Consider the following 15236-nt stretch of genomic DNA (forward strand, 5'->3'; position numbering starts at 1 on the left):
TCTTGAAGATTAGCAGTAGTTCTGTCAATGACTTAAAAAGACTTGGTTAAATGAGCTAGTTGAATCCCAACATGCTTTATTCACATTAAAATCCTTATTTGGTTCTGGAATGCTGAATTTCTTCTGAAAAAGCTTTTGCTTCCTGGGAACTGTTCTCAGTTTGCCTGCATGAAGCAGTGGTCCTCTCAGTTCAACTGCCAGGAGGTTTTGCAGGATCTCCCTACAGCTAGGAAGGTGTGACAAACCAGGGCAGAAATGGTGTATGCTGGCAAGGAAACTCATAGAACCTCTTGATTCCTTGGGCTTTCTGGCAAGAAAAGGTTGTGCTTTCCATGACACTGCTGGTTGCTGGCTCTGTAAAAGTGCAGTAACGTGATTTATTAGGTGGTACAAACACATTTGGAAACATCTGCTTCAATGGTGGTGTACTCATTCCTGTGGTCACACTGCCACCAGGACTGACAACCTTTTGGCCTGAGCAGGGCTAAAAAATAATGCTAATGAGACAATGTTGTTCTGGGACACCTCCCTGGAATGTCAGGTCCTCAAATACAAAGCGTGTTTCCTGGAATTTAGTACCTACCGCTAAAGAGAAAGATTTTCATGCATGAGATCAATAGCAGTCTTTCCTTTCAGCATTCCTTACTCAATCAGATCTTTCTGAAGAAAGCACACTTGACAGAATGCCATAGCATTGTCTGTTCTCCTGTAATTTATTTGGATCAATGTAGGAAAACAAAGTCCATGGGAAGAGCTTATCCTCAGCTTCAGAGCTTCCTTAGTGCATTCCTTCCTAGAAATACCCTGGGAGTACTTAAAGCCGCTTAAGAAATCCACTCGGGTCCCACAGGGATGGTTACTACTTTTAGCATACATTGGAACTGTTTTGATGAAGTATCGTTAGATCTGAGCACAGCATGAAGAAGAACAGAGCAGAGAATGGATCAGTTGCTAATTCCCAGTAAAACCTTGGTGGCTACACACTCCTTAGTAAATTCCTGTGCTAAACATTGAAGCCTGTAGAGAAGCTCTGCAGTAAGAGGCAAAACTGCCACTTTTCTGAACAGGTTTTTATGTCCCATTTGTGTGACTTATAGTTAAAGATCCATTTATTTCTAGGCCATATAGCCAGAAAGCAGGGTAAAGAGGATTTGAGGTACTGATTTCAAAAGTATGCAAAAGCATTTCTTTGTCAGTGATGGAGTAAAATGACACGGTCTTCTTCTGTAGCTCCAGAAAAACGCCAACCTTCAGTGGTTTATCGTTGTGTAATAACGTTTCTTGATTCCTGTGCCATGCTGACAGCTGCTTTCTGGGACCTAGCCATTCCACACACCAGGAATGCTCCGTTCTTCCTAGTTTTTCCCTTTTACCAATCATTTTATGAGCAACTCCAACAGCCCATCCATCACTGTCTTTGGTAATTACTTCCCAGTAGTGGCACCCAGTAGAGAAGCTCTGTGAACACATCACTTGGCTGATGCAGAATCTATTGGGTGATGGTCCATAGTCAGTTGGGTGGCTGGAAACCATGACTTTTCTGTTCTGGGCTGTGATTGCTAAGCGCTCATAGACTCTTCTGAGATCAAAAGTCACATCATCTGCCCCTAGAAGAGAGAAAGGAAAATATTCTCAGTTACAGGCAACAGGAAGGCAGATCCCCTCTATTTACATGCATTCTAAATGGCAGTGGATGTGGCTCCCTATTCAAGAACAGAAATGAAAACCAATAATTATACAATACACATTAATCAAAGTTCAATACTGCAAACCAGCAAGAACCATCATCCAAATACTAACAACTCTATCCTGAGCATACTGAAACATTTAACGGGCACAATTGTGTAAACATCCATGATAGACTCATCCACTCCAGTGGGAGGGTGGAGGTACTACTCACAGTCTCATAAAAAGATGACCCTTTTGCCAATAATAAATGGGATGCTTAATAAAACTTACAGTCATCTTTTTACTGAGACATGTTCTTGCATATTTTATCTGCAAAACTATTTGTTTTGTGTTTTAAGCTACAGCTGCACTACTGTGTGTTGACTGTAAAAACATTTCTGTAAAAATGATGCAGAATTCAGACAACTGGAATCATTACAGCTTAACACAGTAAAGAGCAGTAAGGTGCAGTAACTGCCTGTGTTACCAACTCAGACTCTGCAGCGAGCATAATCTACAACACAGCTTATATACCTCCAGGAAGCAAGTTTCTTATCCTTTTTATCTTGCATATGCAGGCAGGTATAATATTGCCTTATGCTACAGTCACTGATTCATTTGTGGCAACCTCATTGTTTTCCTGTGCTTCAGGTGAACAGCAGATCTGCTGTTTATAAGAACAATTTTCTTTAGCAAATCCACAGTCTCACAGTCACTTGAATATTGTTATGGAACAGTCATGCTGACTTGCATACTTACACTGGGAAAAACGGCTTGAATTCACTGGTTCTGGACTTTTAACTGCAGACTCTGGAGATAAGGAGCAGGCACTTGTCTCTTGACCCAAGTCTGGTGGTTCCACTATACATGGAAAAAACTGAAGTGTTAAGGCACTTCTTCAAAATGTAAATAGGAAATATTCATGCTTCTAAAGGAAAATAAATAGCTAGATAATGGTCAAAGTACAAAACAAAGAGTTGCTTTTTTGATTCTATAAAATAACTATAGACTATTTTTATCCATAATCAACAAAACACTGTACACTGCTATCCTGAGTGTGGTCAGAATGGAGTAGTCAGAAGAGTTAGATGGGCAAAGCAGTTGGATTTTCCTATGCATATAAGCCAGTTTCTGTCATAGAAGTTTTAAGTGTTCATTTATTTCTGAGTATCATGCATTTCTTGTGTTACTTGCATGTGCAAAGTCATTATTTAACTCTGACTGAAAAGCCTGACATTCAGCCCTAAAACTTCAAAGGCTATTTCTCATTTTCTGTGACATTATAGTGTATATTCACAAGACTCATTTGCAGAGCTTTTCTGGTATAGTTACATAATACATTGGCTTCATCATGAAAGCTGTCCTCAAGAGTTCCTTCCCGACAGCTCTGCCCTCTGATTCCTCAGGTTTGCTACTAAAAAATGATTGTGGAGCAAAGCTGTAAACTCAGTTGCTGAAATGATTGAGATAAGAAAAATGCTGAGTTAAAAATATGAATAAGAATCTGTGGGGTTTTTTTGAGGACCAGTGCTTGGAAAAGGCAGGGAGTATTGGAAAGGGTAGGAAGGGGAGGATTGCCCCTTGGTGGCAGTGGGATTTTAGATCAGTCTTGAGTTGCTCTCAGAAACACTTGGTGGTCTTTCTCCAGCAGAAGATAGTGCTGGGAGGAGAGCTCCATAGCAAAGGCCACACCTGATGTAGAGCTTTGCTTAGTCACAGCTTTCTGTGGGAGGGAATTTTGTGTCTGCTTTTAGCAAAGACTTTGCTGTTACATTACTCTATGTTTAGAAAAAAAATATTTAAATAGATTATGTCTCATTCTCTACTTCTGATCTGCATGTCAGTCAGTTCTCTCCTTTTGGGCTCCCATGAAAGTATAAAGTAATGATGCTGTCTCCAAAGCTGCAAGGGGTTTTATAATAATCACACAGATGCAGAGCTGCTTTCTCTGAAGGACCCTACTAGATCCACTCCCTCTAAGAAAGAGATTTCAAACTAAGGAAAACTCACCTGGTGTTAACTGCTCAGGGTATTTCTCCAAAAGCAAAATTTCCAACTTTCTCTTAAGAACTTCCACAGCACTTTTGACAACATTCAGTTTCTCATCAAGTGTAATTTTATCCATTATTGAAGGCAAGTCTCTGTACCTATGTCTCTCTGGTAGGGTGCTCTAGTAATGACATAAAAGAATCAAGGGGAAGGTGTAAACAATAGCAGTTATTTCATCTAGCATATCAGGTTATACTATAAAGCCAGAGTGGAAGAACAGCAGTTACCCCTCAAAAATCTTATTCTTTGTATCAAGAGCTTCCTTTATGGTATAATTATCTGAGAACTAACCTGAAATCTTACAGAAAATAAGAAAGGATAGTTTATTCTTAATGAAAAATGAAATACTCTGTTTTCCCCAAGAAAACTAAGAATGGAACTAATTTTTCTTATATATATATATATATATGTTTTACAACTTCCTTAAATATACATATGTGTACACAAACTTTCTCTTGTTAAACCTTCTTCTTGTTCCAGAATGCAAACCAAAAGTTTTAACATGTATTAGTATGAGATCTAGGATAAATTACCTACAAAAGGATAAGCCTTATTTGCCTAAATTTAGGAATTGTAGAAATTCATATCTGAGCTTTTTCTCTTAGCCTGCATTTACAGCCTCCAAAAAGAAACAGGCCTTCTGAATATCTCACTCCAAACTCTCCCTGGTAACAGCAATGTCTGTGGATCACTGTCTCGACTGAGAATAGTGTAGTGGGGACCTGGAAGTGCTCTGTACATATTCAGCTATCCAAGACATTTAGCCTAAGTTTCTACTCATATTCTGCCACTCCATAACTTACTGTTTCAGCTGTGATGTCTGCGAGCCTGTTCACTTCAATGCAGAGCTGCTGAATAGTCTCTTCAATTTTCTCTTCAGCTGCTTTTTGCTCTTGTTCAATGAACACCAGTGTGTGTCTCTCCTGTCTTTCAACATATTCCTTCATGCAACTGAAATCTCTTGTAATCTGGTTTTTGATCTGAGATGTATATTCCTGAATGGCAGAAAACATGGGAGTTCATTGTTTCATTAGGACAGAAGTGTGGAATATGAGAAACTACTGCCCCACCTAACATGCTCTTTGACTGACCCTTGCAGAGGAGAAACAGCCACCTTTATTCAAAGGAATAAGGTATATTTGACACTATCCTGCACTACCTGAAATCAGATTTTGGGCATGTTAAGGATTTTTACTATTTTATGGCCAGCGGTCTTGGCTAGACAGCTCCTAAAAATCACCATTCCCTCTTTATGATTTGCATTTTGCATCTAACAGCACTGGAAACATTCAGCTTACTCCTGGGGTAGGCAGGAAAAGGCAACATGCACAATTCCAGCAGCCTTTGTGCTAGCCAAAGCAGCAGTTAATGCAGCTGGTGCCACTGCTCATCCTCATCAATAACAACAGAGGTGTGACAGCAAAAGAAGGACTGAAAGACTGGGCTGAAAGACTGCAATGGAGTCAGCCTCTCCAGGAGGCAGTGGAAACAAAAGCTAACTGCAGGTAATGAATGTACAATGTGTACCTTTGTTTTACTGAGCTCTTCTCTCAAGAGGTGGATGGTCTCTATAGTCACTTCCATTTCCTTCGAGATGTCCTGTATCTCTTCCTCCTTTAAAGTGACACATTGGACCATTTATCCATATACCCCTCTCAAAGAAAGCATGTCTATGTTAAGCAGCAGGATAAAAAAAATCCCTACATCATAGTTAATCACTGGACTGGTTGAGGGGTCTGAAGACACAACTAATTCTGAGGGGAAATCGTAACAATGAAGTCAATATGCAACAGTCACCAATGACATGTTCAAATATAATTAAGCTTCAGACTGCAGAGACTGAAGATTACATTTTATATACATATGTGCTAAAATAATGAGAGTCAACAGGTTTTTCTCATCTCTTTCAAGTTTGGGAGTTATTTCAAGCAGAGATCTAGGTAATGAACCAGTCCCATTTTGTGCCATTCAGCTGGGTGGAGCTGTAGCACTGTATAATAATGTTATGTGTTCTTTCGGCAGTCTCCAATGCTATGCTGATGCAATAACTAACACCCAGCACAGTTAACTATTACTATGGTACATCAGCTGAACACACACAGCTATCAGTTCTTTCAGTTCAGCTCTGCAGTCCTCAGTGTATCAGATGCCGCCCAGACACTGCTTTAGCTAAACCCGTCTGCTCAACATACACGATATTGTTACGACAGCGCTAATATTAGCACAGGAAATGCAAAGCATCCGGGGTGGAGAGCAAAAAGATAAAGTTCCCTGAGTCGTGGCCATGTCCCCATGTTCACGACACCATGGGTTGTCCCAGAGTGTCCCGGGGAGGAGCCCCGCTCTGCCTCTGTCCCTACCTTATCCCTATGTCGGCTTCCCGCCGAGCTCTGGTCGTTGCAGGCGACAGCTGCGGAGAGCTTCGGTTCATTCTGTGCTTCCAACTCTTCTTCCTTTACCTCTTGCTGGACCAGGTTCACCAAAGCGGCCAGCTCCCGGTTGGGCCGCAGGTCCTTCAGCTCGAAGCCATTCCGGCAGAGCGGGCAGACTGCGCGCTGCTTCCCCTTGCAGTACTGGAGGACGCAGGGCCGGCAGAAGCTGTGGCCGCAGCCCGCGAGCCGCACCGGGTCCGCGAAGTGCTGCAGGCAGCAGGCGCAGCTCAGCTCCACCGCGCGCAGCAGCCGGCCCAGGGGCACCGCGGCAGCCATGGCCCGGCGCGGGGCGGAGCGCAGCCGAGCGGCGCTGACTTTCGATTTCCCCGGCTCCTCTTCCCGTGCTCCGGGAGAGCGCCGGGAGGGCGGGCTCTGCCCCGGTACCTGCTGCGCTGGAGACCTCTGGGTTCCACCGGGACCGGGCACCCCCGCTCCAGCCAGGAAACCCGGTGCCAGCCCAGCTCCTCCTCTGCCGGCAGCCTGGTCCGAGGATTCAGGTTGACTGCAGACATGAACTGTAGCCATGACTGTAGCCATGCACTGCAGAGCGGTCCATGACCCGGCCATGACTTTTACTGACTCTCAAAAAAAGTTGCTGTTATCTGCACAATTTCATTTTCACAGGGAAGTTCCCGGTTTTGTAACCATCAGAGTTGCTGACAGGGCTGGTCTGGGGAGCAAGCAACATGGCACAGCACCACTTGCAGAGCCCCATCTGTGTGAAGTTTAGCTACTGGATGGCCAGAGCTATCGTGAGGTCATCCTGGGTTAGTCAGTTCATCTCAAAATGACAGTAAACCTACATTAAAGCAAACGAAGACATTGTTCCTCATACAAGCGAGGAGGTGCGTTCCTATTCATTTTGAGGGCTGCAGGATTAGGCTGTTGAAAAGATTTGCTGAACCAGCATGTGAACTAGAATGAATCATGTTGCACAGGGAGAGAGGGAATACAGGGAGGTTCATGGGATCATATCCACGGGCAAAACTGCTGCAGATTGCTCAGAGTTGGGGGGCGATGAGCTCACTGAGACAGGCAGAATGGTGATCCCACTTAAGCTATTCTTCTGCACTATTGGGGGGTGGGGGGGCAGGGGGGGGAGAAGAGAGAGGGAAACAAAACCAAACCCAAAGAGTTAATCTTGCTAATCCCTGCAAGTATTAGCACTTCCTCGTTTCTGCAGAAGAGAACTATTCCGGGTATCTAAGACTGGCTGGCAATTGTCAGCAAAAGATGGAAAACCAGAAACTTAGTCTGCAAGACTTCCTCTTGATTTGCAAACTAAGGCTATTTGAAAAGAAGAATTAAGTATCTGAATGACTGGCTGCTTGGTAGAACCAAATCTCAGACTTTGTATTGAGGAAGAAAATACTTAGTGTACCCTATCAGTGCACATCTTCATCAGTTCCTGCACAGAATGGATGTGAATGGTACCTGATCAAGAAGTACCCTCCACTTCAGTGCTCGTCCTCATTCATCAAGTGTCTCCAAGCAAGTCATTGGAGATAACACTTTCAAAACCAGTTTCTGCTTTTCAATTCTCAGACTAATCAAGCTCATTAAGCTTCAGCTGTTTTTTAGGTGCTGAGGCAGATCAGCATATGTTCATCCTGTGCTCATCTGGGTTTGCTGGGCACTATGTGGAAATATTTGGTATTCACATGTTGGATTTGCAAATCATTAAAAAGTCAAGCAATAGAGATTGTTGAAAGCAAGGAGCAATGAATGTTTGTCATTAGAGCGAGTCCATTACAGTACATCCACAATTCTTGAGTTTTATTTTTTACAGTGCTGAAAATGCAACACTGTAAAAGACACTGAACCCACTTGGTTGAAAACCGCTATGTTCCTGTCTGGAACAGCCAGATGGAATGCAGCTGCCTGAATCTGCTCCTCCCTGAGAAGTACATCCAGTGACTCCAGTATGAATTGGTATCTAAAATCTATCCAACAGATCCCGCTGCATCATCCTTATAGGAGACAGTGCCTTTGTCCCTCGGTCACTATGTACCCATGTGACCAATGACCCCCCGTCACTGGCAGGATACATGCCACTGCCTGGATTGTCAGGTATGTCCTTCAGGATGTACAGGAGTCCTTCTGACATCAGATCAAGGCAAGAAAAGGAGGAGCTGACGTAACAGCACCTGCAGGAGTCCTCAAGGAAATGCATGCCAGTCCTGGGGTCGGACTTTCTCCATTGACTTGGTGTTTTTTTCCATGAGACAACACTGGATGATTCATCCCCGTCAGGCTGGGAAGTCCTCCTCTGCTCAAAAGCAGCAGAGGGTAGGAAGAAAGAAGGCACTTCAAGTGAGGTTCTGCAGGGGCACAGATCATTTCTGAATAACTGCACTCCCCCTTATCCATTTCTCTGTTGCCACCCTTCCTGTGCCTGTGGTTTTTGAAGAAGCAGCCCCTTGTACTAGAGTCACTAGGGCCTGGAGCACCATCCTTGCCAACAGAAAGAGGCCACAGAGCAACGCCAGAGCCCAAGAAGTGCAGTTCACCAGAACTCAGTGCTAGTCTTAACCAGTCAAAGGCTGGGCAATGACTCCATTTAAGGCATCTATCCACTCCCTCTGCTCTCTTTCGTTCTCGCATATAAACACGAACTCTCTCATTGGTGTGACCACAGTGATCGCTGGTTTCTTCTTCACCCGGACTCCCCGGGGCACACCAGCTCGCACTTCATATCCCTCATCCATGGTTCCAATTAAAACCTGGCCCTGTGCAAATGCATCCTGGAAAGACAGAAGCAGAAGACAGCCATTAGCTCCAGCAGACACTGTGCTATCCAAACAGCTCAGCTTCAAAGAGATCTACTGACAACGGAGATGAGCTCTTGAGACTGAGCCTGCTTCAGTCTTTTGCAGCCCGTGGAAAAACTGGATGAGAACAGACCCTTCCCTCCTGACCCACCTTCATGTGGAATAGCAAAGAACACTCCTCTTACCAGTGGTTTTTTAAAGTACATCAGGTTCCTTTCTTGTGAATCCAGGCAGAACCAGCGCACCTTAAAGGGCTCCTTCTGCTGCAAGGAGATGGTACAAGTTCTTTAAAGACCAAGTCCCACAGGGGAGTTCCACCTATTCAAGGCAGATCCCTGGAGTGCTTAAATGTCTCAGAGACTTTCAGTTTAATTCATCCCCATAATGGGTAATGGGTGAGTCACTGCTGTGTGCAGCCCTCATCCCACCTTCTCCCTGGGTTCACACTAGAGATGTGCATTTAGTGACAATCATTTGGGTAAGACAGGCAAGTTTGTTTCTACCAGTGATCAAATTACAGAGATTAAGAAAGTTGCAGCAAATGGATCCATTGAAAGCACTGCAGAGAATGATTCCTGGGCCAGTGGTGCTAATGTGCAATCACTGTTCAAACAAGACCTCAGATCTTCATCTTCTCCTTCACCATGCCTGAAATCTCCCCCTCCTGTTCCAAGAGGTAGTGGCCCAAATACTTTCCTACAAAACCCCAAACCAAACCACAGGCTTCACTGTGGAGGATTTCTCAATCACACTTTGCTGCTATAGGCAGATGTGATTTATGTGCTACAGACTTTAAGAGAAACGGGGAAGTAGGGGAGTCAGCATGTGATGTTCTGTTCTAGCAGGAGCTGCAGTTAGCAGATAACAGCAATCCATTCTGTGTTGCACCACAGGACTTTGCATGTCCACTGCCAGCTAATCCATCTTGCTTATTCTTCAAAGAGGATTCCCCTTCCTAGTCTTATTTTCCACACAAAATAAAACATGATCCCCAAGAACATGACAGGCTTGAATATAAAGTCTTTTATCAACCCAGGAAGCGTACAGTCACTCAGCAAATCATTTACTAGCAAACATCACAGAATTATCAAATACTCTCCACCTGGAATAATCTTGTTTGTGTACTGCTAAGTATGTGCTTACTTTTGGTCCCGTTTTCTCCATGTATCCTTCCTTGACATAATTTCTTGTGATCCTGGGTATGAGCTGGAAGAATACAAACACAAAAAAGTCTATGTCTATCCCAGCCCAAACCAGGACAGCATGTCTCATTCAAGCTTGCTTTGCTGTTCTGTTTCTGTCAAAACTAATCACCGTCAATTTTGGCTTTTGGGGTCTGGGTTTTTTTTTGGCTGCTCAGTAAAGAGAAGTCTGAAATAAGAAGGAACATAAGATTTTTGAAAGATTACACTTTATAAGGACCACATAGAGACTTTTAGGCCTTAAAAGTTGACAATGGTTTTGCATGTTATGCAGCGTGCCCTTTCTTTCTCCCTCTTCTGGCCATTCCAAGACCCATACTCTGCTGTTTGAGCACCTGACTGACAGTAGTGAGAAAATGTTTCCCTGTGCTATGTTTACATAGCTTCAAGCCCTGTTCAGTTCTCACCTCAGGCTCAGGGACATTTGGGAAGGTTGTCCTGAGATAATGGTAACGTGCTGCCCGAATGGCATTGAACCAGTCAACAATCTCCTAGGGAAAACAGCAAACACAAACATAAAGACAAGAAAAGCAAGTAGGAGTGCTGCCTCCCTAAAATGTTTTTCTCCTTTCTTATAGCCTCTGTGCAAGGATGTACTTTTGTACCACAAAAACCTTTGTGGTACTCACCTTTCCACTTTCGTGATAGACAAAAAGGTTCCTTCTTTGACCATCTGTGTTGTATGTGATCTGCAGCCCATGAGCGTGTTGGATTTTATCTGTCTGGAACATTGCATTCAGATTCTCAATGCTGATAATGGCTTTTGGACCTCCAAACTGTGAAATGAAAAACATCATATTAAAGTGCTCTCAGAGAAGGTAATGGAGGACAGATTTAGCTGTATGAGAACTAGCTCATACATGTATGAAGAAAAAGCAGACATCCTAAAATACCTGAATATTGGATATGCCCAAAATATTAAGCCTTAATTATGTGCTACATAAAATCACTTTCAAAGAGTGATTCCCTTGCCTTGACAAATGCTGAGCTGCTATTTGAGAGGGATGTGTCTGAACTGCAAGAGGTGGGTCTATCTATCTCCAGCCTCAGAGCTGGAGAACAATTAGCTACACCCCCTGCCAAAGGGAGACACATTGAGGATGGTGCTGCAGTAGTTGATGAGAGAATATTTTGGTAACAGCTGCTAACAGATCTCTTCTTCATCTTGCTGTTCAAGTGCCAGTATCCATTTCCTTTGTTCACTAAGCAAAAGGAGGCTGCATTGTGAAGATAAAGGATGAGGAAAAGCGCTGAATCTAAAAGAGCAATTGCTTAAGATAGCACATATGTTAATGGGAAGACATCTGGGCTCCTGCAAACACAGGCTGGCCTTGCTTGCAAAACTAGAGACAAAGCTATTTATGCTGGGCTTTGCTGGTGAAGAGCAGGGTTTGAGGATGGATGTTGACCAGCTACCTGCAACAAACTCTGACTGAGGAACTCACTTCTTTGGTGTAGTACTTCATCACTCCTTCCCTTGCTGATAGGAGAAATCGTCTCTTACGGAAGTGCCTGTTTTCCCGTCCACGCTTCCAGAGGAATCCTTCCCGGCTGCCTGCATATCGGACCAAGGTAAGCGTCAGAGAAGGGCAGCACAACAGCAGGTCTGTTTATCTAAGTGGGGAGGTGGCACAGAGTATCAAGTCTCTTCTCCAGCTGAGAATTTTTACCTCATATGAAAAAAATCAGTGGAGAACGAGAGAACTCATCTGAATACACCCTTGCACTTGTCTGGGTGCCTGCACATCCAAGAGTTCAAACACGACAAGCCAACCTTAAAGATCTTCACAGCTGCACACAGAACACTGCACTGCTGGCTTTAACACTAACACCTTTTCCCTGACAATCCTAACTTTTACCTGCAGAACAAGGATCTTGGCAGACTCGGGTGGCAACAAATTCCTCACGCTCATATTTAGCTCTAATCCATTGTTCTTTTAAAACCCTGAAAGAGGAAAACATGGATAAAGCTGATCTGCCTCTACTCTTATTTTTTCACCAGTCAACCAAAGAGACCTGTAGAGGGAAGCAGTAGTTCAATAGCTGTGAAAGACTGCAACAATGAACACCCCATCTACTTACAAGCAATCACAGAACTGGGGGATGTAATAGTAAGGAGGGACTTTTGCCTCATATTTAGTTTTGGCACAGAGGTTCCCATGTTTCTTCATAAACTGAAACACAAAACAAGGTATGGTTAGGTAAGCAACTATAAAATCAATACCATGTCATTAATATAAAACGAGACTTGTGTTAAAGGGAGCACTACACTTTTTTGCTCAGTGTTGCCATAACAGTGCATCTCTACATACATCTACAAATTCCCTTTGGCACGATAGATTGCACTTTTTAGGTGGGAGCCTTTTTCAGTATTGACAGTTCTGAACCAGATGGGAAGAAACAAGGGATTGCAGTTGTTGATTAAAAGAACAAAAGAAAATAAGGAGATAAATTAGTTATGATCTCCCTGTGCCTTATTCTCCTAGACATCGACCGTGATTATATTATTAACACAATTCAATTGAAAGATGGGAGGCTGAGCCAATATTTAAGAAGAGTACGTTGATTTCTGAATAGAACATAGTATCTGGAAATATCTGTGGGCTTCTAAACCACAGTGAGGAGTTACTGTGTGCTGTAGAAAAATATACGCTGCAGGTTGTCAGAAACCAAAATTCACCAATGCAATTTGATCGAGTAAGTCATTAAAAACCCCCTAAAGTTACCGATGGAGTTAACTTGACCCTGTGTGGCTTTGTTCCTCTGTCCATGGTGGACAACAGGAATTGCAAGGTAAAGGAGGGTATGATGAAATGTGGAGGAAAGCAAGTGAATTACCACTTTTTCCTCTGTACCTCTATCAGATCGTTCTCCCAGAAATCAAGCCGAAGGGATTTGACCTTGCTGATCTGAGGAAGATTGCGATGGATTCCAGAACAGTTCAAACAAATGAATATTCCAAGTTTGTAAGAAGCCCACTCTGGATCTAGACACAAACAGGAAGAATGAACTGATACATGAGAAAAGACACAGCCACTGGCAAGGGTGAAAAAGCTTATGTGGTGCACAGCCCAGGCTTCACACATAGTACATCAAATCCCATGCTATTGTTTGTGGCTGTCGCTTCACTGTGTTCAGCGCAACAGCACCTGCCTTCCCCAGCACCCCTGCATTTGTAGGCTCTGTCAAGGATTATTTGCTTGAAAATGAATGCGACTGTGCAGGCAGCCGAGGAGCCACAGAAAAGCTCAGCTATTAGTTCTACACGAAGCTGCTGTTGCTGAATTAACAACGGAAGGATGTTGCAGACATTGAGTGCTACTGAGTACAACTGAGTACAACCACTTAGTGCAAGGACTTGTGTCTGCTGCCTCCCCTGATGCTGAGGCATCCGAGTGCTCTGGCAAACCCATTTCCTTGGACAGCTGCACCTTCATTATGCCAGCCTCTTCTTTCCCCTTATCACATTAAGCAGAAGCTCCTTGTTGTCTTCTTCCAGCTGCTGTAAGCTACTGATTTACTTCTCACTTTGAGGAGGGTGACTCCCACCTCTACCAAGCGCAGGGTGCCGGCCCGCAGCGGGCTTTCCAGCAGGCCTTCGGGAGCCCTTCTCCACACCAGCCCCACTGCCCAGCCATTCCCATGGAGCTGGAAAACCACCTCATGCACTGCCTACAAATAACCCTGGCGAAGCTGCCGCTGCACCGAGGCCGCTTCCTGCCCCTCGCTGTCCCCCGCCGGGCTGAGGGGAGCCATGTCCCGTACCCCCAGAGCACGGCCGCCCCTCAGGTCCCGCCGATGCGGCCACCTGCGAGGCGGGACCCCGCCGGCTTCCCGTGCTATGCGAAGTGAGGGGACGACAGCCCCGCTGTGGGGAGCCGGCTCGCGGGGTGGTCTGCCCGGGTGAACGGGCATTGCCCGGCCGGCGGCACGGCCAGGGCAGCCCGCGGGCCGCTCGCTTGTCGCCACTTTCCTGTCAGGAACACGGAGGGAAGGGCGGCGGGGCGCTGCCGGAGGAGCCCCCTCACCTGGCATCCCGCAGTCGGCGCAGCGGCTGTTCCCGGTGCCGGCAGCCCTCTGCAGCTCCAGCAGCACCGTCTTGTTGCTGTCGCGGTCCATCATCACCGCTCGGTGCCCGGCGCAGCCCCGGCAGAATGAGGAACTGGGGCGCGGCCCCGGCCAGGCGCTGCCGGGCCGAGCCGCCCCTTCGGGCCGCCTCCTGCGGCGGGTGGAGGTGGGAGAACGGCGGGGCCCGGCCCGGCGCCAAGGCCCGCGGCGGCAACGGCTCCGGAGGAGCTGCGCGGCACCGAAGGGGCGAGGAGGGAAACGCTGCGAGGGTGCAGCGCTCGGGGCTGCAAATGTGAGTGAAATGTGCCCCGTTCGAGGTAAAGCCGGGGCCCAACAGCCCGTGACTTGGTACTCGGTTTAGCTAAGGGAGGAAAAAGACAAAAGTGAAAAAGTAAGGATTTCCAAAGTTAATTAAATCAGAAATAGTGTAAGAGATATTCAAACATTTCTCATTTTACTAGTTTCAGATAAAAATTTGCATAGTTAACTTGCATTACTTTATGGCACTGTATTATGCAGTTCTTCGGTAAAGTTTAGGTATAATCTGGTAAACCCACAGTGTAGTGTGCAGATGACACAATTCTATACCAGAGATGTATTATCACTTGAAAGCACTGACATGTTTTTTCCATCTTTTTAGGTACTGAAGAGCATTGTACCTTTGATCCATTTTTAAATAGTGTGAAGCCATGAAATAAACAGCAGCAGAGTATCTGAGGAGTTGAGTTGTTCACCTACCTACATAAAGGGTAAGTGCTGGAAAGAGAGTTTAAGAACTGTTTTATACTCCAATGTAGAAATAGGTTTCATTTTCCCCAGAGATCATTGTTGTGCAAGCCATACAACACAGGTCTTTTGCTAGCTGTTGTGGTGCCCTTACAAGTCCTGTCAAATAAAAAAGAGAAATCTCTGACATTTGCACAGTGGTTACTTATATTCAAGACAACATAGAAACACACCAAAAACCCCCTCAGCTGTTGGTCAGTAGCCCCACTGTGGCACACTCACAAGCTGAGCTTCAGTGTCTTTCTGCACGTCCTTCCCAG

General features: G+C 45.0%; 2 protein-coding genes across 3 annotated transcripts; both read right to left on the reverse strand.

Annotated features, from left to right (window-relative positions):
* Positions 1 to 51: 51 nt before the first annotated feature.
* On the reverse strand, positions 52 to 7744 carry RNF135 (ring finger protein 135). The gene is made up of 6 exons (XM_062612679.1): positions 6078 to 7744; positions 5245 to 5331; positions 4521 to 4712; positions 3679 to 3838; positions 2428 to 2529; positions 52 to 1607 (listed from the first exon to the last, which is right to left on the reverse strand). Exons 1-6 carry the CDS (start codon positions 6714 to 6716, stop codon positions 1072 to 1074), a joined length of 1716 nt encoding a protein of 571 aa, XP_062468663.1. The 5' UTR covers positions 6717 to 7744; the 3' UTR covers positions 52 to 1071.
* A 154-nt stretch (positions 7745 to 7898) lies between these two features.
* Positions 7899 to 14437, reverse strand: ADAP2 (ArfGAP with dual PH domains 2). Of its 2 annotated transcripts, none has more exons than XM_062612703.1 (10): positions 14151 to 14437; positions 12978 to 13108; positions 12205 to 12296; positions 11982 to 12067; positions 11568 to 11677; positions 10752 to 10898; positions 10530 to 10613; positions 10064 to 10126; positions 9106 to 9180; positions 7899 to 8893 (listed from the first exon to the last, which is right to left on the reverse strand). In XM_062612703.1, the coding sequence occupies exons 1-10, from the start codon at positions 14242 to 14244 to the stop codon at positions 8678 to 8680; spliced, it is 1098 nt and encodes a 365-aa protein (XP_062468687.1). In that variant the 5' UTR covers positions 14245 to 14437; the 3' UTR covers positions 7899 to 8677. The 2 variants fall into 2 exon arrangements, with proteins under 2 accessions (XP_062468687.1, XP_062468686.1); XM_062612702.1 differs by having other exon boundaries at positions 9106 to 9183; positions 14151 to 14434.
* Positions 14438 to 15236: the final 799 nt, after the last annotated feature.

Source organism: Pezoporus occidentalis, unplaced genomic scaffold (genome assembly GCF_034315485.1).
Source record: "Pezoporus occidentalis ecotype Australia unplaced genomic scaffold, CSIRO_AGI_Poc_V1 ctg160, whole genome shotgun sequence".
NCBI lineage: Eukaryota > Metazoa > Chordata > Aves > Psittaciformes > Psittacidae > Pezoporus > Pezoporus occidentalis.

Bases quoted from the DNA above. Each gene is read 5' to 3' on its own strand.
- RNF135 (XM_062612679.1), bottom strand. From the start codon at position 6,716: ATGGCCGGGTCATGGACCGCTCTGCAGTGCATGGCTACAGTCATGGCT. The intron at 5,332-6,077 runs GTAGGGACAGAG...GTCACTTTAAAG, and splicing joins GAAGCCGACATAGGGATAAG to GAGGAAGAGATACAGGACAT. The intron at 3,839-4,520 runs GTAAGTTATGGA...TGTCATTACTAG, and splicing joins CAGACATCACAGCTGAAACA to AGCACCCTACCAGAGAGACA.
- ADAP2 (XM_062612702.1), bottom strand. From the start codon at position 14,244: ATGATGGACCGCGACAGCAACAAGACGGTGCTGCTGGAGCTGCAGAGG. The intron at 12,297-12,977 runs GTACAGAGGAAA...TTTGTGTTTCAG, and splicing joins GGGAGAACGATCTGATAGAG to TTTATGAAGAAACATGGGAA. The intron at 8,894-9,105 runs GTAAGAGGAGTG...CTGTCTTTCCAG, and splicing joins TGTACTTTAAAAAACCACTG to GATGCATTTGCACAGGGCCA.